Source organism: Cricetulus griseus, chromosome 2 (assembly GCF_003668045.3).
Source record: "Cricetulus griseus strain 17A/GY chromosome 2, alternate assembly CriGri-PICRH-1.0, whole genome shotgun sequence".
In the NCBI taxonomy this organism is placed as follows: domain Eukaryota; kingdom Metazoa; phylum Chordata; class Mammalia; order Rodentia; family Cricetidae; genus Cricetulus; species Cricetulus griseus.
In genome coordinates, this window is record NC_048595.1 from 206,910,890 (window position 1) to 206,936,106 (window position 25,217).

At 40.6% G+C, this 25,217-nt stretch overlaps 1 protein-coding gene across 1 annotated transcript in view; it reads right to left on the reverse strand.

Moving 5' to 3' along the window:
• Positions 1-15,672: 15,672 nt before the first annotated feature.
• Pik3c3 (phosphatidylinositol 3-kinase catalytic subunit type 3) overlaps positions 15,673-25,217 on the reverse strand; it is an 88,929-nt gene continuing 79,384 nt past the window's right edge. The window contains exons 24-25 of the mRNA XM_027400644.2: positions 20,922-21,047; positions 15,673-16,112 (exon numbers count right to left, since the gene is read on the reverse strand). Coding sequence (XP_027256445.1) covers positions 16,098-16,112; positions 20,922-21,047 — 141 coding nt within the window. The 3' untranslated portion in view covers positions 15,673-16,097. The remainder of the gene's footprint in view (positions 16,113-20,921; positions 21,048-25,217) is intronic.

The window sequence follows — 25,217 nt, forward strand, 5'->3', positions numbered from 1 at the left end:
TGCTATGGGGTTTACCTGCAGCTATGAAGAGAGAGAAGACACAGCTGAGTGGGTCAGCAAGAACCTGAACCAGCCTACAGGGAGGCCAGCAGAGCTGGGAAGAGCCAGTCCTGCACGAGTGGGAAGAATTGGCAAGGTAGGTGGATGTAGGTAATCCACCTACCTTGTGGGTTTATCTTAAATAAAGCACCCTCTGGTTGAAAAAGCTTTATAAAACCTCGAGAAATGTAAGCCCCTAAAATATGGCAGAAACTTTGTTGAACAGGGAGAATTAACCCCAGCAGGTGACTACAAATGTCAGCATCAGTTATTTCACAGAGCCTTTACCATACTAAGAACACATACACTGGTGGAGGCAAAAGCCACTCTAACACCTATAAGAGAAAGAACTAGCCTCCAAACTCCTCTGCAGGCAAACAGCAGGGCAGTCTCACAGCAGTACCACATGTCAGCAAGTCTCTTAACCTTTCTCCAGCTTTGCAGCTTTCAATTTTTTTAGAGAGGAGTCAGATGCAATGTTCCTACCTTTCCAGTGATTGTCTATGCAGTCCCTGTCTGCCTGGGAGGACAGCTGCTGTGACTCTGGATGGTGATGGAAGTTATAGCTGCTGCCTGCAACTAAGTCTCAACCAGTAGGGGGTTGTGTGCTTGGAAAGTAGTGTTATTACTTAAACATGAAAACCAGAGATATATCAATTTGTCATCAAAGGAAGACAGTGAAAGGAACCAGAGGGCAAGAATAAAGGGAACAACAGGGGCACACGAAGGCACCCTTTTGATCATGCCCAGAGTTTTGTCTGCTCAACAGTGTGGCTGAGGGAACAAGGTAACAAGCCCCAAATCACAAAGCAGAGTCCTGCATAGCTGGGATTAAACACTTGCTCCTTCCCTCCTGTCTCCCTTCACAGTTTATGCAGACTAGAGGAGGGGCAGACTCCTAGCCACCTGAAGTATCTATGAAATATTCAGTTAAATGTAGAATTAGAGTAAACATGAAAAATGGATTTCATTTTTATACAAAAATACTAAAAAGGTTAGAGTGTAATCATTGCTTAGAGAAGGGATTAAATCAATTCTGTATTGACTCAAAGATGTAATTTCTAGAGTTTATGCTAATACCATCTCTATGGATGTTTTAATTAGTATGCATGCTTACCCTGTTTTCAGAGCTAAATCTAGACATGTGAAGTTTGTGTACTTCCTGAAGCTCATAAACGGCCCACTCAGCCGATCCAGGCTTCCTTGAGTAAATGTTTAAAATTGGAAGAAACTGCCTTAGAATGAAAGCCCAGAGTCATGAAGTGAGGAGGCAGGATGACTCTACAGGCCACTTAGGGGACTGAGTCACCTTCCCACTGAACTGGTGTCTGTGTGTGTGGAACTGAAAGAGTAGAGGCCCCTGGTCAACCATGGATGCTCAGAATGCTCTCACTAGATCAGCTAATGCAACCTCACCTAATTCTGATGCTCTCTCTCCCTGCTCAAAATGTCACGTTCAGCTCTTCTAAGCTCCAGGCTTGGATTAGTGTGGAACTTTTCCAATTTGGATCTTCTTCAGGCAAATACCCAGTCCATTTGGGATTGATGAATTCCAATCTCTCTTCTGTTGAGGATTACCCTGCTCGAACAGTCCTTAGGGGAGGAGGTAAGAAGATGCAGCACCAAGGACTCACGCACTGGGTAGCACAGAGTGCTGCAGACTAATTTATTACGGTAGACCTACCTTTATACCCCCTCCCAAAGTCCTATTGGCTCAGGTGGCTAACTCTGTTGCGTTGTCCTTTCCTCATTGGTATCTCTGTGTCAGGTGTCTCTCCATGAGCAGTTTCTGGACACTGAGACAGGCTTGGTGGCTTGGATCAGGGAGAAAGTGCCTGCTGGGCAGGCACATGCTCATGTGCATTGTCCTGGGCACCAGGGGTGGGGCGATTGCGGCTTGGGTAGGCTGGTGGCAGTTTTTCCTGCAATCTTTCATCATTTTCCTAGCCTTTAGTCTCCTCTCACTTTCTAATACAGTGCATTATGCTTACCCAGAATCAATCATTCTCTGTCTGTCTCCCTTTCTGTGTTAGCAGACATACCTTTGTGGAATGAAGTGGGTACTAAATAGGTGGTGGTTAGCTTGTCTCTTAGCAAATTGCTGGAAAGATGTATATTTTTAAGGAGTCACAGAAAATATTAAATCATAAGAGGTAGGTGGGTGGTCTTTGGAAAGGTAGCAGAGCAGGAGCAAAACCACCCACCATGGTGGGCAGAGCTTCTGGAACTCAGGTAACCAAAGTTCCTTTCCATCATATTACAAACCTTTCCCACTGAGTGCTACTCAGTCTTGGGAGCTCTGTCAAGTTCCTCATGTCCTGGGGAGCCACCTCTATTCTCCCTATGTGTTCCCTTTCCCTAGGTGGCTATACTCTAGAGTTTAGCTATTCATTCTCTCCATTTTTTTTTCCTGGTCTTCCTGCGGAGTTAGTATGGCCTACATTGTAGTAGCAGACATCTAAGGATAGAGCTCCTGACTAATAATAGTTCAGGTGCAGAATGGAATGGCAGTGGTCTACAAGGAACTTGGTTCACATTGTACCTGCTTTTGCTCCAATCTAGAAGCCTGTGTGTGAGAGGAATACTTTATTATACTACTTGTCTGCTGACAGTGACCCATGAACTCTGGACTTAGTGAGGGAGAAGCCTTGGCTTATTGTAGACATACATATACTGCATTTCCATCAGCTAGCTTGAACAAAACAGAGGCAAATGTTAAGAACTTCCAAAAGTGAGAACCAGTGTGGAAAGCCTACATTTTTAAAAAGCAGGGGTACTAGTCCTTGAGACATGGGAGTGAAACAAGAGCACCACAGGAAACCACACTGAATATGAATAGCTAGTTCTAGGCTGTTTATAGTGGTTAGATTCAGTCCCATCAATTTTCTTTCTTTCTCTTTTTGATAGAGGCTGTCCCGAATTTGCTATGTAGCAGAAAATGATCTTGAAGCTCTTTTCTCCACCTCGGAATGCTGGGATTACAGGTGTGCTCCACCAACAAATTTTTCTGACTGAATTACTCAGTCTCTACAGGTGATTTGATTCAGAGTAATATTAGCTACATTTCCTTCACTATGTTCAAATAGGGGGCAAGACTTAACCTATGAGGGGAGAGGCCCATTTTGGCTCATGGTTTGAGGAAACACAGTCCATTTTGGCAGGGGAGGCAGTGGAAGAGATTGTATGGTGGTTGGCAATGGGTACATACCCCAGATGCTTGCTCACATCTCTGAAGACCAGGAAGCAGAGAAGAGATGTTAGCATGGCCAGAGTATAACCCTCAAGACATACACACTAGTGACTTACTTCCAACAGCAAAGCCCAACCTTTTTTAACTGCTGCCTGAAACAGTACTGCCAATTAGGTACCAAGTGTTCAAACACATGCGCATATAGGAGACATTTCATGTTCAGATGCCAATAGCCATGTGTGGTGTTCCAATGATGCAAGTAAGTGTGTGTGTGTGTGTGTGTGTGTGTGTGTGTGTGTGTGTGTGTGTGTGTGCGCACGCGCGTGTGCATGAGTGCATGCAGTATAGATGCGGTATGTGTGAGTGTGCACCACAATCCAGAACTACATATGAAGAGCAGAGTAGAAGTAGATACAGGAGTGTTGTTAGGAAACCACATAGGGTGGTTTCAAAATACCCAGTGATTTCGGGATGGTGGCCTGAGACTGCAAGGCAGTTCTAATCCACTGGGTGAAAAATAGACAGGAGTTCACTCCCAGGGTCTTAAAAACCAATTCCTATGACACCTGCAATTTGAACTGAGGGAAGCCTCAAGATCATGCCAGTGCACACTAGGCTTGGTGCACAGAGTAAACTTCAGACACCAGAGGTTTTGGCCAGGCAGTAATGAGATTCCCCTGCTGGACCAGGTGCAGCTGGGCATGGCCATGAAAAAACAGTTCAAGCAAAAAGTCTCAGGAGGATGTGTTGAGTCTTAGTAGTGTGGATGTCTGTGAATGGGGCCTCACACATTTGCAGATGACATCATCTCACAGTATCAAAAGGTAAAACACCCCCCTGGTAGACATAATGTGGAGGCAATGGAAGATGAGGAAGCGTCAGTAGCCAGAGGCGTTGAGGTCTTGAGTCTCCTTCAAAAGTTGTAAAGATTCCAGCAGAGCTTTGTCCTCATCAGGTCATATTTGAAGTGATATTAACAATGGAGCCAATGATTCCAAAGTTTAGCTTGGCGGCGCCCCCCCCCCGCCCCCGTTCTTGTTCTGGGTGGTGATGGAACACAGGGCCTTGTTCAAGCTAAGCAAGTGATCTACCTCTACCACTGAGCGCCCATGAGGCCTAGCTTTCCTCTAAAAAGGAGGTAAACAAACAAACAAACAAAAACAGCATTATTGAAAGTTGTAAGACTTCTATAGAGGCAAGGAACACAGAAAGGGGTCATTGGGATATTGGGGTAGGGTACAGGATGCATGTGATATGAAAGTAGGAGAGAATAGTCGGGTTGGAAAGTTTTAAGAGGGGGTAGGGTGGGAGGAGGAAGTAAGAGAGAACTACAATAAATACGGCATGAAAAAGTCCTATCTATGAAAATCTACTTTGGAAGGTAATTAAAAAGTAGAATTTAAAGAAGTGTGATCAGAAATATGTTGCATGAGTGGATAATGAAACTCCGGGAAGCCATAGTCTTTTAAAAAGAAATCCAATGAAAGTGTCTGCTCTCCCTATGAGTTATTGGCCAGGCAGGTCCAAGATCCCCCATAAAAACAGGCTATGCCATTGCTTTTGGTTGCCAACCAAAATTAGATGGGAAGGCCCACAGCTGAAGACATCACAGACCTCAAGACATAGAGAAATCAAGCTTAAGAGACCTGGAATCATCTTCCCTGCTGGTTAGCTTTCACAGTGCTGGAAGAAAGGTACCATTCAGGTTTTGTGGTAGAGAAAGTTAGCAATAGTCTTTACCCAGCTGTCGAAACTGTGTGCTAAAATACCAACAGCTGGGTAAGATGTTCCCACCCATGAAACAGTGAAATAATTGTTAGAGGGTAACTAACTGCTTCCTCACTGGATAGGCTGGCAGCCGTGGAGGGAACTCATGCCTTAGACTGTAAAACCTGGTCAGAAGCTGTGATTGAGGAGGTCCTATGTCCTAGGTGGGAAGCTGCCCCTGTTGTGTTGCTAACTAAACAGTTGTCCAACTGTCCTCCACGTATTTACGTTTATACCCATAGATTACTGTTACTCTCAGCCTTGGTCAGAGAAGTTTCTCTTTGCAGTGAGTGGCACTGAATGCAGAGACTCATAATGGGGCAAAGTGATAAGAATCAGTAGCTGTCAATGCTTGATGCTAACAGGGACATTTAAAACATCCTCCAAGGCTCAGGAATAAGACAAAAGAGGATGCTTGAGAGATGGTAAGAGCTGGAGGTCTGGGCCACTCAACTATCCATCAAGGGTGAGATGATCTCATGAGGCCAGTCTTAGGGTTTCTATTGCTGCAATTAAATACCATGACCAAAAAGTAAGTTGGGGAGGAAAGGGTTTATTTGGCTTATGCTTCCATATCACTCTTCATCATCGAAGGAAGTCAGGACAGGAACTGAAACAGGACAAAACCTGGCGGCAGGAGCTGATACAGAGGCCATGGAGGGGTGCTGCTTACTGGCTTACTCCCTTGGCTTGCTCAGCTTGCTTTCTTATAGAACCCAGGACCACCAGCTCAGGGATAGCACCACCCACAGTGAGCCAGGAGCTTCCCATCAATCACTAATGTCCTACAGGCTTGTGGGTAACTTGATCTTAGGGAGGCATTTGCTCTGTTGAGGTTCCCTCCTCCCAGATACCTCTAGTTTGTGTGTCAAGTTGACATGACTAGCCAGCATAAAGCCCCACTTCTGCCTGAAGTACTACAGGCAGTTAATGAATGCCTCATTAATGAAGGGGATCCTGTTCCTGTGGTGGATCCACTGGTAATGTTCAAGTAAATAAGCCCAGCCCATGCTCATGAAGCATCCTTAATGATAAACACTGGGACTAAAAGGGGGAAGAAATGGAATTTAGGAGGGAGTGGGGGACTTGTAGGGAAAAACAGGTTTGGTGGGAAAAAAGGAATAAGAAAATATAATCACACATACACCCCCCCACACACACACACACCTATAAAACTGTGGAAAATCTCCAGCTTTTTCAATGACTGTTAACCATGCCCAGATTCAGGCCACTGGATGCCCCTGCTTTTCGTCTTTTTCCTTTTGTTTGAACCTTCTAAGGAGAAAGCTTAAAATACTTACCTAGATTTATTTTTCTGCTCAGCAATATTAAGCAGCTTATTTAGATTCAAAAACCTCTGCTAACTCTGGCGTTTTGATCCCTTCCATCCATCATATTCTGACAAATGTTCCTCTCCAGCAGCCCAGCTAATTTTTCAAGCTCCTGGTGACACACAGTTGGTATCTCAATTCCTAATGAATCCTTGGCTGTACTTCCCATTGTTTGCCACTTCTGTATTTCATAGAGTCTCTGACATCTTGGAAAATGGCGTTTCATATTTTGCTCAAAGTCAAGAGGGTGACACAGTAGTCATACTTTCTTCAGTTTATGACTCGTTCTTAGGTAAATTAGTCTCTCTTCCTCTGCCTGAGCATGCAACCCTTCATCTGCATATGGAGAGTTCAACAGTTACTGATATTTAAAAATCAATTGACTGTATCTGAAAAAATATATGCATATATATGGCTGTATAAATAAGTACATAAATCTAAGTTTTCAATCATTTTTTTAGCCCAAGGCATAATGGCTTTTTTTTCCTTTTTTTAAAAATTAGAAACAAGCTTATTTTACATGTTAATCCCAGTTTCCTCTCCCTCCCATGCTCCCCACTAACCCCCTATTCCATTCCCTCTCTGCTCCCCAAGGAGGTGGGGCCTTCCATGGGGGATCTTCTGAGTCTGTCATCATTTGGAGCAGGGCCTAGACCCTCCCCAAGGCTTAGCTTTTCAGTACCCCCTCACTAAAATTTCCTTTCCAAATATTTGTCATGCTGTTTAAAAGACGCATGACCTAACCACAGTCCTACCACACAGCTCTGCTGAGATGCGCCATCTCCCAATTCCTCTAATCCCAGCATTCCACTGGGGCCACTCTGGCTTCCTGGAAAAAGTCCTGGTGCCTCTGTTAATCTAGCCCTTGTGCTCCTTCTCTGGTTTCTAATATTGATTTTTTTCCCCCATGCTTAAGGTTTTCTAGCTACTAGTTTCTTGTTACAAAATTATATATATATATATTTTGTCAAAGTATAAGAAAATATAAACAAGAAATTAAAATGAAGACCTTCCAGGATGTTCACACCCCCCAGTCACCTTTGAATCCACATTGCTGTACATCTGCTTAGGCCCTTCTCTTTGGACATACACTGCTTTGGGGGAAAGCTCACTAGGCCTCAACCCTATGCAAAGAACCGCAGGAAACTGGGGAAGGGCGGGAGCAGCAGAGGTCGTCCTCCCCAGGGAAAAGCATGCTAAGGGGCTGTCCAGTGCCAAAATTCAGTCCCGAAGACTTACAGATCAGTAACATTATACAGACACATATATGCATTCAATAACAATTAAGGAAAAAGAGGCCATAAATTTTGGGAGTAGGGAGGGGTATTATTGAAAAGTTTACAGGGAGGAAAGGGAAAAATGTTTCGAATAAATTATAATCCTAAAATAACAAAATTCAAAATAAGTATCAGGCAAACTATCACACATCGCCTATCACATGCTTAGTTTTATAGGTGCATTTGTTGTTGAAGAAGCAGATTAAAACTACATTTTACACAGAACAAACACCATTGAAAAACAGTTTACTAAAAAAGAGAAAGAAAAAGATATAGACAATTTAGAACAGAAAGAAAAATGTGTAAAACCTTTTAAGAAGTTAGAAATCTGACCAATGGGGCATCAATTACCGATCATAGAAATTCCTTGCTAAAAAGACACTTTTCCCTCACTGACTCTTTACACTGGACCAAATTATTTGCACCCCAAATTCCTCAGAACTTCTCTAGGTTTCCCCACGATACTAAGTCAGTTATTCTCAACCTTCCCAGTGGTGCAACACTTTAATATAGCTCCTCCTATTGTGGTGACCCTCAACCATGAAACTATTTTTGCTGCTATTTCATAACTGTCATTTTGCTACTATTATTTAATTGTAATACTGACCCCTATGGGGGTCACAACTCACAGGTTAGGAACCACTGTACTAAGTTGATGCCATTCAGACATCACCTTCTGTATTTGTTGCATTTCTTCATGACTTGCAGTGGGAAGGGCTTTCATGTGATTAAGTGAAAATAGCTAAGGTCACATTGAATACCAGGGGCTGTTAACCAGGACCCTTTGGGTTTTTTTTTTTTTTTTTTCTTTTTTTTAGAGGCCTTTGTTCCTGATCTGGCTCTAGTGCCCTGCTGGGTATAGGCAATTACATCAGACTTTCAGATAAAAGTGATGGAAAACCAATTAGCTTAAGCCTAAAGTGTACTTGTGACTGGTGTAATTAGGAAGCCTAAGAAGGTCCTTCAGCACATTTATAAATTAGGGGTTCAAATGTCCTCTTTTCCTCTCAGGTGCTTAAAAGTTTTTAAAACAAAAATCTCAATGATACACAAAGGTAAGTTCTAAATAATCTGGGAAACATTTGAATTTCAGTGACAAGGTATTTCTAATAATCAAAAGCATTCTCAATTAATTAGAATATAGGAAAAGGGCAGTCTGTGTTAACTGCACCAAAGGTTCCACGGGAAGGGAAAGGCAAACAGGCTGTGGCCTCTGCCATTAAAACCCCTGTGAACCAAGATCATACTTTACAAGGAGACATGAACAAGAGTAATGCATTCTAACACTTAAGTGTCTGTTCTTTCAGCCACCATGAGCCTCATGTGTATGCGCGCACATGTGTGTTTTGTGAGTGTGTGTGTGAATGTACAAAATGAAGCCATTAGAGAAGGGAAAGAACATATCACTGCTAAAGGAATTGTGTATGTGACAGGAAACTGGATTTATTGGGTCCATGAACACAGCTGCTACGCTATTATTGGGTGAAATTGGACAGAAAGTGAAATTCATGAAACATCTGAATGTTGTGGGGCCTGAGACAGTATTTAACATTTGTGTTCATTCCAGGAGCTTTCATTCTTACACCTATCCCCTGTATCTCTTTTTTCACTTATATAACACAGAGGGGAGATTTGCCTACAAGCTCTGTCCTTACAATAGGAGAATTACTCTTCCTCGTGGCATGACACTTGTATCATCACCATTATCTGTGACTCTGTTTTAAAAAATGATCTCTCTACTGTTATCTATATGGTAAAAAGCCAAAGGTTCCAGAGATCCTGGTGGTGGAGGTGGAGTCTACTATTGTTATTTTGTGAAACAGTCATTTATACCCATAAGTTCGGGCTTTGGACCTCAGAAACTTTTTTACATTCAGTGCATACTGAACTAGCCAAAGTGATGCAAATAAATGACTGTAAGTCCTTAGTCCTAATTGGGACATCTGTATCACTATCTCCAAAGGCTTAGAAGACATTCTGGAAGAGGAAGAGGATAGAAGGTTAAGAGCTGGAGTATGAGACGGGATGGTATCTTCCTGGCATGACATGGCTTTTGCTCACAGGATCTCACAATAGCTCCAACTTGCCTATAAATGACCTGCAGGTCAAAATTCCATCAAGGACTGCAGTGGGGGCCTCACAAGCTGAGGAGCTATTGGCAACTGATGGTTGTTTCAGATGAGTCATTTTCCTTCTGTTTGTGCCACTGTAGGTGGCCTTCTCTCTAGTGGATGGCCTAACACCCATGCATGTTAAGACTAAGAAGAGCATAAACAATAAAGAGACAATATTTTTGGAAGGGGAGTCCAAAGAAGTTGGAGGGGAGAGTGGACATAATCAAAACACATTGTATACATGTGTGAAATTCTCAATAAAAATATGGAAAAAATACAAACAAACATTTCAATGAAATGTAAGAGGGGTTATACCCTAAGGGAAATGTGCTTATTCACCTTACACATTTACTTAAGGGCATTATATAAATACTACAGTAGTAAATATCTGACACAACAGTTTAGTTATAGATTACTGTCACATTAAAAAGTATAAAAAGCAAAATTAATAACTGTCACCTTGATAGAAACTCTTAAATGCTGACTAGTAATTGATTTTGCACACTAAAAAGCAAACTGCCTTATAGGCTAATACGTTACTTTGTTGCTTTAGAGGAATATAGTTCTAGTTCTAGCAGAAAAAGTCCTTCCTCTAACCCAAAAACATACTTGTTAGCAAATATCATTAGTAACAGTTCAAGTACTGTTTGCAGATATAATTGGAGGTTCCTGTCAAAATTACTTCAATCAAAGTAAGTTCAGGGAAACAAACCAATATGCTTTTTGGACTCTAATGCTTGTGGCACACCTTGCAGGAAAAAACAAACAAACAAACAAAGAAACAAAACAAACAAACAAATAAACAGAAATTTCAAACTAATCAGTATCAAGCTTTCTTACCATATTATCAAATTATCTCACCAAGAAAATATATGTAATCTTCCAAAAGTTGATCTTTTCATTCACCTGGACTTTCAATGGTTTAAAAATAGTGTGTGGTTTAATCAGAAGTTTGAATTATTTTGAAGGGATCTTAGCATACGCCCCACCCCTTCCTCATCAAGTGTCTCCTCCACATTCACTATCGAACCTTCTACAGAAAATCCAGAAAGATCCGACTGGCCGAGTCTCATCTGGACCTGGTGGTGACATTGGCACATCTGGCCTGAGTTGTCTTTTTGAAGCCCTCGACAGGGCAGCTTTTCCTTTACCCCAGTTCCCCTGCTCAGGAAATTCAAGACTGAATAACAGAACAGATCACTGCCACCTCTGTACTCAACTGGGATTTCGCACCTATAGCATTCATCCTCTGAATGGCTTAGCACAGCGATGCTCCTTCAGCTGTTCCAATCTAGTCAACATTCTATGAAGCTCGAAATCTCAAGTTATTTTTTAATTTGTATTTTTTACTTAAATTAGAAACAATCTTATTTTATATATCAATCCCAGCTCCCCCTCCCTCCCATACTCCCATACCCGCCACACACACCGACGCCCGTCCCATCCCTCTTCTCCATAGAAAGTGCGAGGTCTTCCATGGGGGAATCATTAAAGTCTGTCACATAATTTGGGGCAGGACCTAGGCCCTCCTCTGTGTGTCTAGGCTGAGAGAGTATCCTTCCATGGGGGAATGGGTTCCCAATGTCCATTTGTACACTAGGGATAAATACTGATCTACTGCCAGAGGCCCCATAGACTGCCCAGGTCTCCTAACTGACACCCACATGCAGGGGGCCTGGTTCTGTTGTATGCTGGTTTCTGTGCTGTCAGTCTGGGGTCCATGAGCTCCCACTTGTTCAGGTAAGCTGTTTCTGTGGGTTTCCCAAGCCTGGTCTTGACCCCTTTGCTCATCACTCCTCCCTCTCTACAGCTGGGTTCCAGGAATTTGGCTCAGTGCTCAGCTGTGGGTCTCCGCTTCTTCTTCCAGCAGCTACTAGATGAAGGCTCTATGATGGCATATAAAGTAGTTATCAATCTCATTATAGGTGAAGAGCATTTAGGATAGTAGTCGCTATTGTTTAGAAACTTAGTTGGGGTCATCCTTGTAGATCTCTGGACATTTTCCTAGTGCAAGATTTCTCTTTAAACATATAATGGCTCCCGCTATTAAGGTATCTTTTTTTCGTGCTCTCCTATATTCTTCCTGGTTCAATCTTCCTGATCCCTCATGTCTTCCCCCCCCCTTTCTCCTAACTCACCCCCCCAACATCTATAAACACCTGATTTTTGACAAAGAAGCTACAATTATACAATGGAAGAAAGCAAGCATCTTCAATAAATAGTGCTGACTTATCTGGATACTGGCATGTAGAAGACTACAGATAGATTCATATCTATCACCATGCACAAAACTTAAGTCTAAATGGATCAAAGACCTCAACATAAATCCAGCCACATTGAACCTCTTAGTAGAGAAAGTGGAGGGTACCCTTGAAGGAACTGGTACAGGAGACCACTTCCTGGACATTACACCAATAGCACAGACACTAAGATCAACAATTAATAATAGGACCTTCTGAAACTTAGAAGCCTCAGTAAGGTAAAGGACACAGTCAACAAGACAAAACGGCAGCCCTTAGAATGGGAAAAGATCTTCACCAACCCCACATCTGACAGAGGGCTGATTTCCAAAATATACAAAGACTCAAGCTAGTCTCCAAAACACCAAAGAATCCAATTAAAAAGTGGGGTGCAGAACTAAATAGACAATTCTCAACAGAGGAATCTAAAATGCTGAAAGGCACTTAAGAAAGTGCTTAACATCCTTAGCCATCAGGGAAATGTAAATCAAAACAACTCTGAGATACCATCTTGTACCTGTCAGAATGGCTAACATCAAAAATACCAATGAAAGTTTATTCTGGAGAGGATATGGAGAAAGGGGAACACTCCTCCACTGCTGGTGGGAGTACAAACTTGTACAGCCACTTTGGAAATCAGTATGGCGGTTCCTCAGAGAAATGGGAATCAAGTCTACCTCAAGATCCAGCAATTCTACTCTTAGGCATATACCTAAAGGACACTGATCTGTTCAACAAGGACATCTATCTGTTCAACTATGTTCATAGCAGCATTATTTGTAATAGCCAGAACCATGGAAGCAACCTAGATGCCCCTCAACTGAAGAATGGCTAAAGAAAATGTGGCACATTTACACAATGGAGTATTACTCAGAGGAAAAACAAAAACAATGGAATCTGAAATTCAAAGGCAGATGGATGGAAAACTAGAAATCATCCTGAGTGAGGTAACCCAGGCACAAAAAGACAAACATGGTATGTACTCACTCATATATGGATATCAGACATAGAGCAAAGGATTACCAGCCTACAATTCACACCTTCAAAGAAGCCAGGAAACTAGGAGGACCCTAAGAGACATACATGGTCCTCTGGAGAAAGGGAAAGGGACAAGACCTCAAGTTCTTGAGAAAGGACAAGATGTGATTTCGATTCTAGACTGTGTGACGTGGAGCAGGTCGGTGAGCACAAGCATGTGCACTGGTGGCTTGCTGCTGACTGCAGATGCAGGGTCAGCTCTGTCAATCTCCTGCTACCGCTGCTCAGGCCTTCACCTCCCACTACGAGGAACTGGGCCCCAGGTGTGAACCAAAACACATCTTTGTACCTTAAGCTATTTTATCACTGCAACAACAACACTAACAAAATGAAGATAGAAAGCTTGAGGGCAGCCCACGCTACAAAGGAGTTTACAAGCCAGCTCCAGCTAAGAGTGAGGCTGTGTCTCAAAAATCTAAAACACAAAGGAAGCTAAAAAAGAATATCAACACACAAGCCCTTCCATGGACAGATTTGCATGAAAAAAAAAATCAGGAGTTACACTGCAGTACTGTATGTCAAGTTTCAGTTTTAAAAATACCAAACCTAATTTTTAAAGTTATGTTTAAACGTTGTTTGGGATCTAGGAGGAAGGTCAGGTACTGAATATGAAGGTGTAGCTCTGAAGACAGACCGTGGCTGTGGGTGGTAGGTGGTAAGCCTCCATCAGACAGAAACATGACTCATCAGGTTACTGCACAAAAGACTAGGCAGTGGGGAAGCAGTCCTGATAGAGCCAAGCCTAAGCAAGTCTCACTCAGCAGTGCTTGCTGCACAGAATTCATAGTAGTAAAAAATCATTTCCCGAGTCCTGTTTGGCACATGCATCAAACTATTAAATATTGAGTTTGTAGAGATTTTATCTGACAGTGAACTTCAAAATGCTCAGGAAGAGCTCAGTATCTGGCCCTGCCCACTGTTTACATGTTTGTGGTCTCCTGTGCAAAACCAGATACAAGGAGTCCATGAACTTCTCAAAGCTGAAGATATTAACCATCATGGCTGGCCCTGTACAGAAAAGGCCTGATACCTCAGACAACAGACACAAAAATAACGAAAATGTCCAACTCGCCAACATGTTGATTATAGAGCTATGGTAACCTTGACCAGAAGTGAAGGCTTCATTATCAACAGGGCCAGTTAAGAGAAGACAGGAGAAAGAGCCAACAGACGAGGACTCAGAAGGGACCACAGAAGGGTGAAGACTTTTGATCATGAAAAATGGCACTAGTACATGAAGGAGTGGAGAGAAGGGAGCTGGCCAATTACTTTAGGCATAAATTCTAATGATGATTTAAAAGATTGCTTCCTCTTTATATTTCTAATCTGCCTGAGTGCTTTATACAATTTGTGAGGATGAGGATGATACAAAGCAAAGAATCTCAAGGATACTATCTTAGCAATCATGAAATTAAAAGAAGTTCCCTTAACAGTATGCTTGCATTACAGCTGTTAGAAATAACTATTAATGGAATTCTCAGAAACTGCAGTAATTCAACCTTTATGCATCCTGTTATTTGATATTTAATATTCATTGGGTCTTAAATAAGAAATACTCATTTTCCTTACAAGGTCACATGACTACATGAATGTGCAGGTGCAATTGAGGTACTCTATTACTATGAATGGATGCTCCTTTTCTTCAAAAATTCTTCAGAAAAAAAGCTGGATTGGTGGAAATTCTAGTCTTGAAAGACAAACATTCTACTTAGAAAGGATACATGCTTGAGCTATTTAAAAAAGATTTCAAATCTCAGTTTGCATAGAAAAATAATTTATTGGGACAGAGAAATGGCTTATTGAATAAAGAAATGTGTGTGCCACCAAGCCTTGCCATCTGAGCTTGGTCCCCAGAATACATGAGGTGGCAGAAAAGACCCACCTACTCAAAGCTGTCCTCTAATGGCCGCACAAGTCCTTTGGCATGCTGCTCCCATCTCTATGTATACACAAATACATGTAAAAACCTCTTTTAATTTATTGCAGTAAGATAATATATATTGTGTAACATGAATGTGATGGAACCTCATGTTGAGTGACAGTATCTACAGTCACATCACACTTTCACCTTCCGTTTTATATACATGCAACTCAGGAGAGCTGTGAACTGTAGTTTATAAAACAAAACCTCAATATTTACAGTTCTAAGAGAAATAACCCTTTCTTTAAGTGCTGTTTTTCTCCTCACCTTTCTTCCCAGCCCTTACCCTGCTCTCTTGACCATGTACCCATCTCCACTTGTCTATAGGCAGAAGCAACTGACTCCTAACTGTTCCTGTTGAGTTACCTTACCCAACTTTACCACCTCCCACAGAGATGCTGAGTGCTGCCTGTGGCAACAGCAGACAGGACACAGAGCACAGGGTCAGGGCTGGACCAATGCTGCAGACTGTTGAGTCCTGCTTCTCATTACCCCTGGCCACAAAAAGCTTTCTCAAAAAAAAAAAAAAAAAAAAAAAAAAAAAAAATTCAACTGTAAAAAGAATGTGCTATAATGTATACAACCAGGAGAAAATGTAAAAGCAGCAAATTATTATGTAAATTATACAGAAACCAATGAGTAAAAACAGGGGTAGGAAGGAAGAGAATGAGGAAAAGAGAGAGGAAGAGAGGAGAAAAACATCTTCAAAACTGAAAAACAAATCCATATGCATATGGAAAAAAGAAAACAGGGCATTTCAGATTCAGAGGCTTTACTGTTTCATAATAGAATTTCTCTGTAATTTTAAAAACATACATAATTCTCTTTTTATCTTTATACATTATAAGACAAATATATACAATGATTTTCTGCATGCCCAGAATTCATTATGTAGCTGAGGATGGCTTCAAATTGGTGGCAAATCTTCCTGCCCCAGCCTCTGGAGTTCTCGAGTTACAGTTGTGAGCTACTATGCCCTGCTCTATACACAGTTGCTTTAAACAAACCTTCTTTGCCGAGATTTAAGCACTGGCATCCAAGGAGACAAAACTTTGCCACAATGTAACTTCTGGACACCTTCTCTTCCTTGGTCATTTCTCTGACATCTTTAGCATAAACAACAGTGGCTTCTCATGTGTTTTCTTACTGGGCCAGGTATCACGAAGAGCCAAATCCACTTTCATTTTCTCCAGTACTATTAAAATTAAAAACAAAACAAAACAAAAAAAAATTAGTTCACTGTTCATGAGAAAAGATTAAACAACAACTAATAAAAGTGACTTAATCACTTTGCTAAATGTTCAGAAAGAGGATCAGGATGGAATTGACCATCTATGGGATTCCGGAGGCTTGTCAAGAAATAGGTTTATATGAGAGAATATTTGGGAGAGGAGTTTCTGACTCATTGTAATAAGATTACAAATTTTATGTGGGAGAAAAAATTCCATCCATCATTGTAAGGCAGACCCATCCAAAATTACATTCCAAATAGCATGCTTAGCTCTCAGTGCCACACTCTCAAGACAACTGAATACCTGTCATTTCTTACAGAATGTAAGGACTGAATTCTGCATTGGTCTGAAAACCAAACCTAATGCAGTCCTGAAAGAACAAAGCCAGCCCACCACAGCTGAGTCCATGATGGAGGCATCCAGTACCATCTACATCCTTCATACCTTCAGTGTCTATGAACTGCATCTTCTTGGAGCTGGCAGAGAATCTTATTGTTAAGTGTTACAGTGTGCAGATACCTGTGTGCATGCGAAACTGCCAGCATTCTGACTAAATTCAATCTGATACAACTTAAAGTAAGAACATGGTAAAATCTTTATTTTATGCTAATGAAAGAAATAACTTACATTTTCAGAAGCATCACACAAAATGACACGCATTATCTGGAACCTATATGTGGCAATAACCAGGCTGGGCTCTATGGGTAATAACCCAGATGTTTCTGACCCAAGTGAGGTCCTACCTCAAGAGTCCTCTAACCATCAGGAAGCATGCTTCCAGCACGGCAAAGGCTGGGGTCAGGGCAACCCTGTTGAGAGGGACTGTCATTTAAACTACAACGTTCTTTTTAAAAGCTTTCACATGATAATATTGAAAATGCTGGTAAAAGGCAAACTGTAAAAGACCCACACTGACATGCTAAAAGTCTAAAGATCCTGGAAACACTTCAAAAATAAAATCCCCATGCATGTTTATGTATGTTTTTATGTGTTTGTGAGAAAAATCTTGTGACTGAACAGATGGTCTCAAATGATTTTTAAAACACTTCAAAAGTGTCTGTCGATGGGGAAAAAAAAAAAGATTAAGAATACTAAGTATGAGAGTTGGCTCCAACATTTAGCTCCCTATAGTCTCGAAGAACCAATTTTAAAAGGACTTAAGCAATCCCATACCTAAGGCTCAGGGAACACTGCAGAAGAGGAAACAGAAAGATTCTAAGAGCCAGAGGATCAGGGAGTTGCTGAGAGACTGCTTCCTAGTAATGTCAGAAGTTACACCCATAAAGTCTCACCAAGATGACTGCCCAAACGTGAGCTTAACAAGATGGCACAAATGAACATGCCAACCTCGACAGGGAAAAGTATATACAAAGAGCTATATTCAATGCAGGGATGCTGGAAACATCCCCAGGGAAGAGCCCACCAACTGGTTATCCATTGCCAAATGGCCAGCTCTGAAAATATACATACATACAACTAACACTATACAGACTGAATATATATGTATTCATATGCATATATGAATATATATACAATAACAATTAATGCAAAAGAGAGGCCGTGACTTTTAAGAAGAGCAGTGAGAGAAATATGGGAAGGTTTGGAGGGGGGCAAAGGAAGAGAGAAATGTAGTAATATTATAATCTCAAAAATCAAACAAAAGATTTTAAGATGATACGAGTTTAGGGAAGAAAGTAGAAGCTGGTTTTAGTTGAGACAAGTGAGGAGGCAAAGAGGGATAGCAAGACTTTCCCCAGGATCACACAGAAGTGTTTAAAAATCTTTTCTTATATAGGTAAGTGGAATCTGTATGAAAGGAAAATACTATTCAGGAAATTTTAGTGGGCACCCATCAGGCAGGCAACCAGGAACTACCATCACAGCAATGAACAATTGGAAGATCTCAATGCCTCGACCATGTAGCAACTGGCAGCCGAACTTCAGGCCTGACCACACTCAGCAGAACAGCACGGGCCAGAGACAAGTAGGATGGGCTTTGTCCAACAGGCTAATCAGTGATGTTCCATAGTGACCATAGTGAAGGTATTTGTTTCTGATGAACTATTCCAGGCAGCTCCGTGGGAGGGGGGGCGCTTTTGAGCAGTTAAAAGATTTTTAATTTTTTTTTTTTTTTTTATTTCTTGAGATGGGGTTTCTATGTAGTGCTGGTTGTCGTGTGTGTGTGTGTGTGTGTGTGTGTGTGTGTGTGTGTGTGTGTGTGTGTGTGTCTGTGTGTGTGTGTGTCTGTGTGTGTCTGTGTGTGTCTGTGTGTCTGTGTGTGTGTTTAGAATTCACAAAGATCCACTTGCTTCTGCCTCCCAAGTGCTAAGATTAAAGGCATGCAAATTCATGCCCAACAGTTTACTTTTACTTTTGATGGTCAGAAAATTAGGGAAGAAAAGATAAAAAGTATTTCTGTTTTATTTATAAGTAAGTAATAATAAAAACAAACCTATTCATAACAAACTCTATTCATGTCTAATAAAGTAAAGCTTGAGTGCATAGCCACAAAAAATCCTTTGGTAACAGGTATGGACCTGGATCATGTTACCTGTTGTCCTCAATTTTCCAGATGGTGAATGTATGTCACAGGCAAGACAACAATTGAGGTAATGCAGGGAGCACACATCAGTGCTGGAACATTCAGGTGTCTGATAGGTGGCTGTTGCCTCTACTATTACTGTTTCCCAGCCATTATGACTGTTGTCTGTTTATTGCTCATAGAAGCCAAATGCATTAGGAACACATGTGGGCATGGGCTGACACACTGCTATTTGTGCCACACAATGACCTTTAATGATGACTTATTTAAACTGCTGCTTAGGAATTCCCTGGCTCTTCAGAAAAATTCTAAATAAAAAACAATGGGTTTTCAGTGAAGACTTTCATTGGTAACAGAACTCAGCATTTTGTTTTGTTCCATGAGAAATTGTACACTGCTATTCTTCAAGCCTAGTGGTGAAATGAGGACTACATAATGGGAACTCTCAACATCATCTACTTCTTCTCTTTTAAAGTTATTTTGCATCGAGAAAAGAAAGAAAAGGAAGTACGCTGATAGCCCATGTTCCAAAACAGATTGCTTATTTTACACAAAGAGGCACATTCTTTATAGAGGTGAGATAGCAGGCACTACATATAAGGAGTGTGCACTGGGTACCCCTGAAGGATGTTAGTGTTTTTGCTTAGACTGTGGCTAATTAAGAACAGTCATAGAATTGGGTTTTACTGGGCAACATATACACAAGGAAATTTCAAAATCACAGAACATGAGGTATGGACCCTAGAGGGACTTACTATGCCAAGTCACATAATACAAACAAAATACAAACATTAGAAAAATCTCTGCTACTTATCACAAGAGGAACAGCAATGCTTTAATCCAGCTACCTCTGTTCCCACTTATATACTCATCTGAAGAGGAAGGGCCACTTAATAGTTGTAGAAGAAAATAATAAATTCATAAAGGAGTATTGTGGAAATTTTTATCACTCAGGACACTACTTATGTGCTCAAAATTAGCATCTTTTATTTTCTACTTATTTATTCATAGAACTCAAAATGGTAACACATATCTAAGTCTCAGCCTTAAAGTTTTAAAGCTATAGTACCAACGATAGTTATACAAGGTGAGTTTCTCTTCTGGATGGACATTAGTAGACATTGGCCCTTCTACCTAAGCTGGCTTCGTCAGAGAATTTTGTTAAGACAACATGCCGCCTAAAGTTCCTCAGTTCAGGAAATAATCAAGCATTTCTAGTGTTAAGTTTGATACTGCTTTTAATGCTTAAAACCAAACAGAGTAACTTTCAAACAACTGGAACCAAATAGATAGTTATTAGTAGTAGAACACTGGCTTTCTGCCTGTGTTATGAACAGGTAAATACCTGTGTTTGCAACAGGGATTTTGAACATGCACACAAATCCAACACAGAAGAGATCATATACAATTTTCACATATGCTAATGTGTATCTGACCAGAAAATTTAGAATAAAGGTAAAAATGAATAGAAATAGACTTAAATACAGAGAAAGGATAAAATAAAAGTTTCTATTATTCAAGTTATTATCAAACCAAGAAAACCTGCATTAAAATACTCTTCAGAAAAGGACAGAAAAGCAGTAGTAAAGACATAACTAAAGGAACAGAAAGGATTGGTGACATACTAGATACTGCTTGATGAATCTGCACAAAGACCTTGAACTTGAGAGCAAAGAACAGAGATTTAGTGAATACATAAAGTAAGGGAAGACTTCACAAGAGAAGGAGTCTGACTTTTTGACAGTCATTTTCATAATCATCTTCATTATGAGATTCATACAAGGAACATATCAAATCTGAAGGTCATAATCCAGGGCTGCCATGCAAAAGTTTCCTTATACATGAGAGATATTGCTAACCTGAATACTGATTCATATCCATGATGGGTGTATACTGCTTTCCCTGCCTTCTAAACTCTTTTCCTTATACTGCAGCATTTACCAAAACCACAAAGTGCCTAAGTCCATGTTCCAACACTTCTGCCAAGCCTAGAAGTTTCAAAGGGGAGCTGTAATGGACTACATTGAGCAAGGATTGCTATGAAGGGGCTCTAAAATGCTCTTCTATGTAGAAATGATATTATTTCAAGATGCTCCCTTCATCCACGGCTAAGAAGTCATTCGGATTGGTGGAAAAACAAAACCAGGAAGGATAATGATGTCAGCCAGCAGGTGAGGGTCTCTTAGTACCTCGCAAGGGTGAAACAGGCACACAGCGCTTGGGAACTTACCTGGGCAAACTTATGGATCTGCTCCACCACTGCAGCAAACAGTGCATGGACACTCTCGTCAATCAGACTCTGCATGTAGTGCACAGCCTCCTCATCTGACAGGTCCAAACGGAACTTGTCCTGAACCTAGAGAGAACCAGACAACATCAACCTTTTAATGGAACAAGTCAGGAATATGCTTTGCAGAGGCAGAATCAAACCAACAGACACCATCAAGATGCCAAGAGTTATGCCAATAAGGAGCTCTGAATGCCTGGTTTCCAATCATAGGCACTCCTTTTAAGAACAGAAATGCCATTACTTTAGCTCAAAGCTGCACTTTATTCTTGAGCACTCTAGTTAGCTGGAGAGCTGAGTGACAGAAATAGACACAGCAAGGTGAGATTATATTAACAACTCCTGAGCCATGCACACTTTGAGGGTCATAGTTCACAAGAAGTATATAAAACACTGGCAAAGTAAAGAAAAGTTCTAAAAAAGCCTTTCCCACTGCAGTCCTCTGATCTTAGTAAGGGATGATCTCAATGGGTCTATAATGCCAAAGACAGGATAGTTTTAGGTAATATTTTAAGACACAGTTCATTTTCAATAGCATTAAGTACTAGAAAAAGGAGTGCAAGCATAAATGCATACACATATATGTGTGTTTTCCCTCAAATATAGAAGCCAGTGTGACTGAAGAACTATTTTGGATAAAATCCGAGTAAGCAGTACACAAATCTCTTATTTGCCTATGTGATGGCCTTGCTAAAGACAATGTCTATCTTCAGAAACCAAGGATGTTGGAAGCTTCCATAGGAACCCTTAACTGGTAAAGAGGTATGGGCTTCCAGACAGTCTGATGTCCCTGCACAAAAATCACTGCACTTTACTCCTCTATTATTAATGACCCACATATACGACTTCAACGTAAAGCAGAAGGAAGTAGGATTTCCAAGTAGACAAACTACATAATTTTATATTTCCTTTTCTTTTTGACAATACTGTACAGTCATCAAATTCACCCTCTGTTACCTGCTTAGCTGTCTCCCACTCCTGCAAACTGCCCTTTTCCCAGATAGTTCCCTAAGCCGGCATCTTTATTGTTTTCTGCTTCTTTGGTTTCGGTTTGTTGCCTTACTGAGTTAATTAGGTCTGCTAGTAAAAGCATGGGTAGGGAGTTACATATAGGATTTAACTAGAGAACACTGAGAGGGAGAAAGGCGAGGTAATGTAACCCATAGCCACAGCAAGCTGCAGTGTGGAGTATAGCACATGGCTTGATTGAATGGCCAGGACAGAGAGGCAAAAGAAAAGGAGATGCAAACTTAGGGACAGGTTGGTACTTCAGAGGGCTTGTCTTCAGTGATCTGGTTCTCTCATTTTGGACCCTACAAAACAACAACCAAGATCCTTCAGATTTCTCTGTGGCAGGATGTTTGATAACTATGTTACTATTTCAAGAACATAAGAAAAAAATCTGAAAGCATAAGGATCAAAATAAAACTCTAGCCTAATTTAACCAAAGATTGTGTAGTTGAGTCAAGTGCCTATACTGCAGAAAGAAAATAGGTAATTGGCACAGAATATTCATTACCATAGATGAAACATTTTCTTTAATGGTTTCCATGCATGAGGTCAAGTAGTACTGCTTTCCCTGACTTGTGCTAGGTCCCCTGTCATTGCCCTCTACCTTCCTAAGAGTCTGGTAGTTCACCAAGCTATAGCCTCTGTTCTTCAGACTACATAACTTCTGCAAACTGGCACTGCATTCAACTGCTGTCATGGCTGTGTAAGTTAACACTTTCTTAGGTGCCACTCTTCTAGCTGTACAGCTTTCACTTTGTCCTTCCTCTTCCTTTTAGGTCTTCTGCTGCACCCACAGGCCCAGACACTACTCATGTGTTTCCCCCTAAGCTCGTTCACATGTGCAGAGAGGCACATGGATCATCTCAGTGCGCTTCCACTCACTGCTTTTGTGTTCGTTGGCTTTGTATCGCATTTACCTATCTATTAACAGACCTATTAACATAAATATTCGAGATGGCATGGAAAAGACTAAATTCTGCTGTGACGATGTTAAGATTCATCCTAGTAGGTAGACTGAGGTTCCATCCAACACTAAGCACTGCTGAACACTGGCTCCGTTTCAAATATATTACTTACCTATACTTATGAGAACAATCTGGAAACTGCCTTGAAGCAAAAAGTAGCAAACTGAAATTTTTATGCACTGCTGTTTGTCTTTCAAAGTTATACACTCTGCCTATGAATGATGCTGGAAACTCAATACTATTTATTTGTACCCTGCCTTACAAGCGCCACTTGCATTTATGGTCACTGTTGTGAATTGGGGTACTCTAATACTCAAAACAGGTGTTGTATCAGAACATCCAAAAGGCAACTGAGCATTCAGAGTAAATATTTCCCCATTTTGGGAAATCCCAATTTGCCTGATTCTTGAAGAGCCACTTGCAATCTTGTCCCACAGTAGACCCATTTCAACCATTACATTTTCAAGAAACACACAGCTTCTCTAAAAGACTCATTTAGCTAGCAATAACATTTTCACAGTTGATAATTATATTTTGAGGAGTCTACTTTACCACTACCAGATGCTCAAATGATCTAAAAGTGAAAGTGAGCCAAAACAGGTTCAGCTGTATGCTGCAGGCATTCTAGTCACCAATGGGCCACATATCAATGGTATCACTAGTGACTGTAACACTGGAAAGTCCAAGCATCCAGACACAACAGTTTCAGTCATGGAAAGCATAAGAGATAGTTTCACATGGGCTTCTACTTGTTTTTGAGTTATATGTTCACACCCTCAATGTAATGCACTTGGCAGCCTAGTGCCTTCACCTGCATGTAATATGTACACACCCCTCTCCAAATGCTGTACCCAGCAACCTCAAAACCATTCTATTTGCCCTAACCTGCACCAGCCTATACAAACTCCCATCACTGAACAATGGTATAATTTCCCTGCTCCTGCTAATAATCCAATTTAGTCTATTTACAGAGAATTATTTATTAAATGTGAATTTAATAAAATAAAGCCCATAGATTGGCATAAAGTTTCTGTACGACACCAGAATTATACAGCCTAAGTTTGCTACATCCAATCACATTCATGTATAAATATGTACGTATGTATGTATCTGTCTACCTATCTTAACAATTCTTAAATTTGCAGGACAATTTCCCCAATAAAGCCCTGAAACACATTTTTATACTAAGAAGCATAATGGTTTTGTTTAAATTAAGTATTTTTGACTGTTCAATTTATACAAGCGAATATAGAAAGACCTTCAAATAAAAATAATGTTTAAGATCTTTCACACAGCAGCAGCTTTCAGTTAAATCAAATGCAGACTTTCTCCATTAAATTCTTCTTAGTCAGAAAGCTAGGTTAAGTTGGATGTGACTCTGGGAGATGAAGGCAGGAGAATCATGACTTAAAGGCTAGTCTCAGCTATGTAGGACCCTATCTCAAAATTAAACAAACAGCAGACAATCAAAGCAGAATGTTTTCCCTGTAGCAACTTAATAATGTAATCATAAAAGTAACTACAAAAAAGGAACACCTTTTACCCATCCAGATGAAAGGAAAAGTTTTGACTTATCATTTTCCTTCTGAGTTCATCTATTTGTGCTGTATTAGAATACAAAACCAAAATTCCTAGGTCTAATAGATGAAAGGAAAAGTTTTGACTTATCATTTTCCTTCTGAGTTCATCTATTTGTGCTGTATTAGAATACAAAACCAAAATTCCTAGGTCTAATAGAAGAGGATTTAAAGGAGTAGCTTAAAAAACAAAAACAAAACAGAGGAAAACCAAATCCCACACACTGATGGCTGCAGGAGAATCACCACCGGAAACTGCTTTAATAAGACATGTAGCTGCTGCTAAAGCAAACGAAAGCCTGTGTCTCCCAGACTGCAAGGGAATGGATATCATGACATCTACAGGCTGATCCAACAGGAGCCATGGTCATCCAGCAGGAACAATGGGTAATTTAATTTTACAGGTTACCTCAAATACAGTTAGCTATTTATAGCTTCTTGTAATATATATGATTTCTTTGTTTTAAAGTTTAATAGGAAATCAATTTAGAGAAAGAATGTCTCCATTAAATTCCCCAATAGAAAATAGTACCTTAAATTACTGCATAAACATGGCATCGAAGTTTAGAGGTTTCTTTTTAATTACTGAAATAAAGGGAACAAGGAATGACAAGGCACTGGCTGTTAAGCGGTCATGTTTATATGTGGATCCATTAAACATCTCTTTAGTGCCTCCCCCTCCAGCC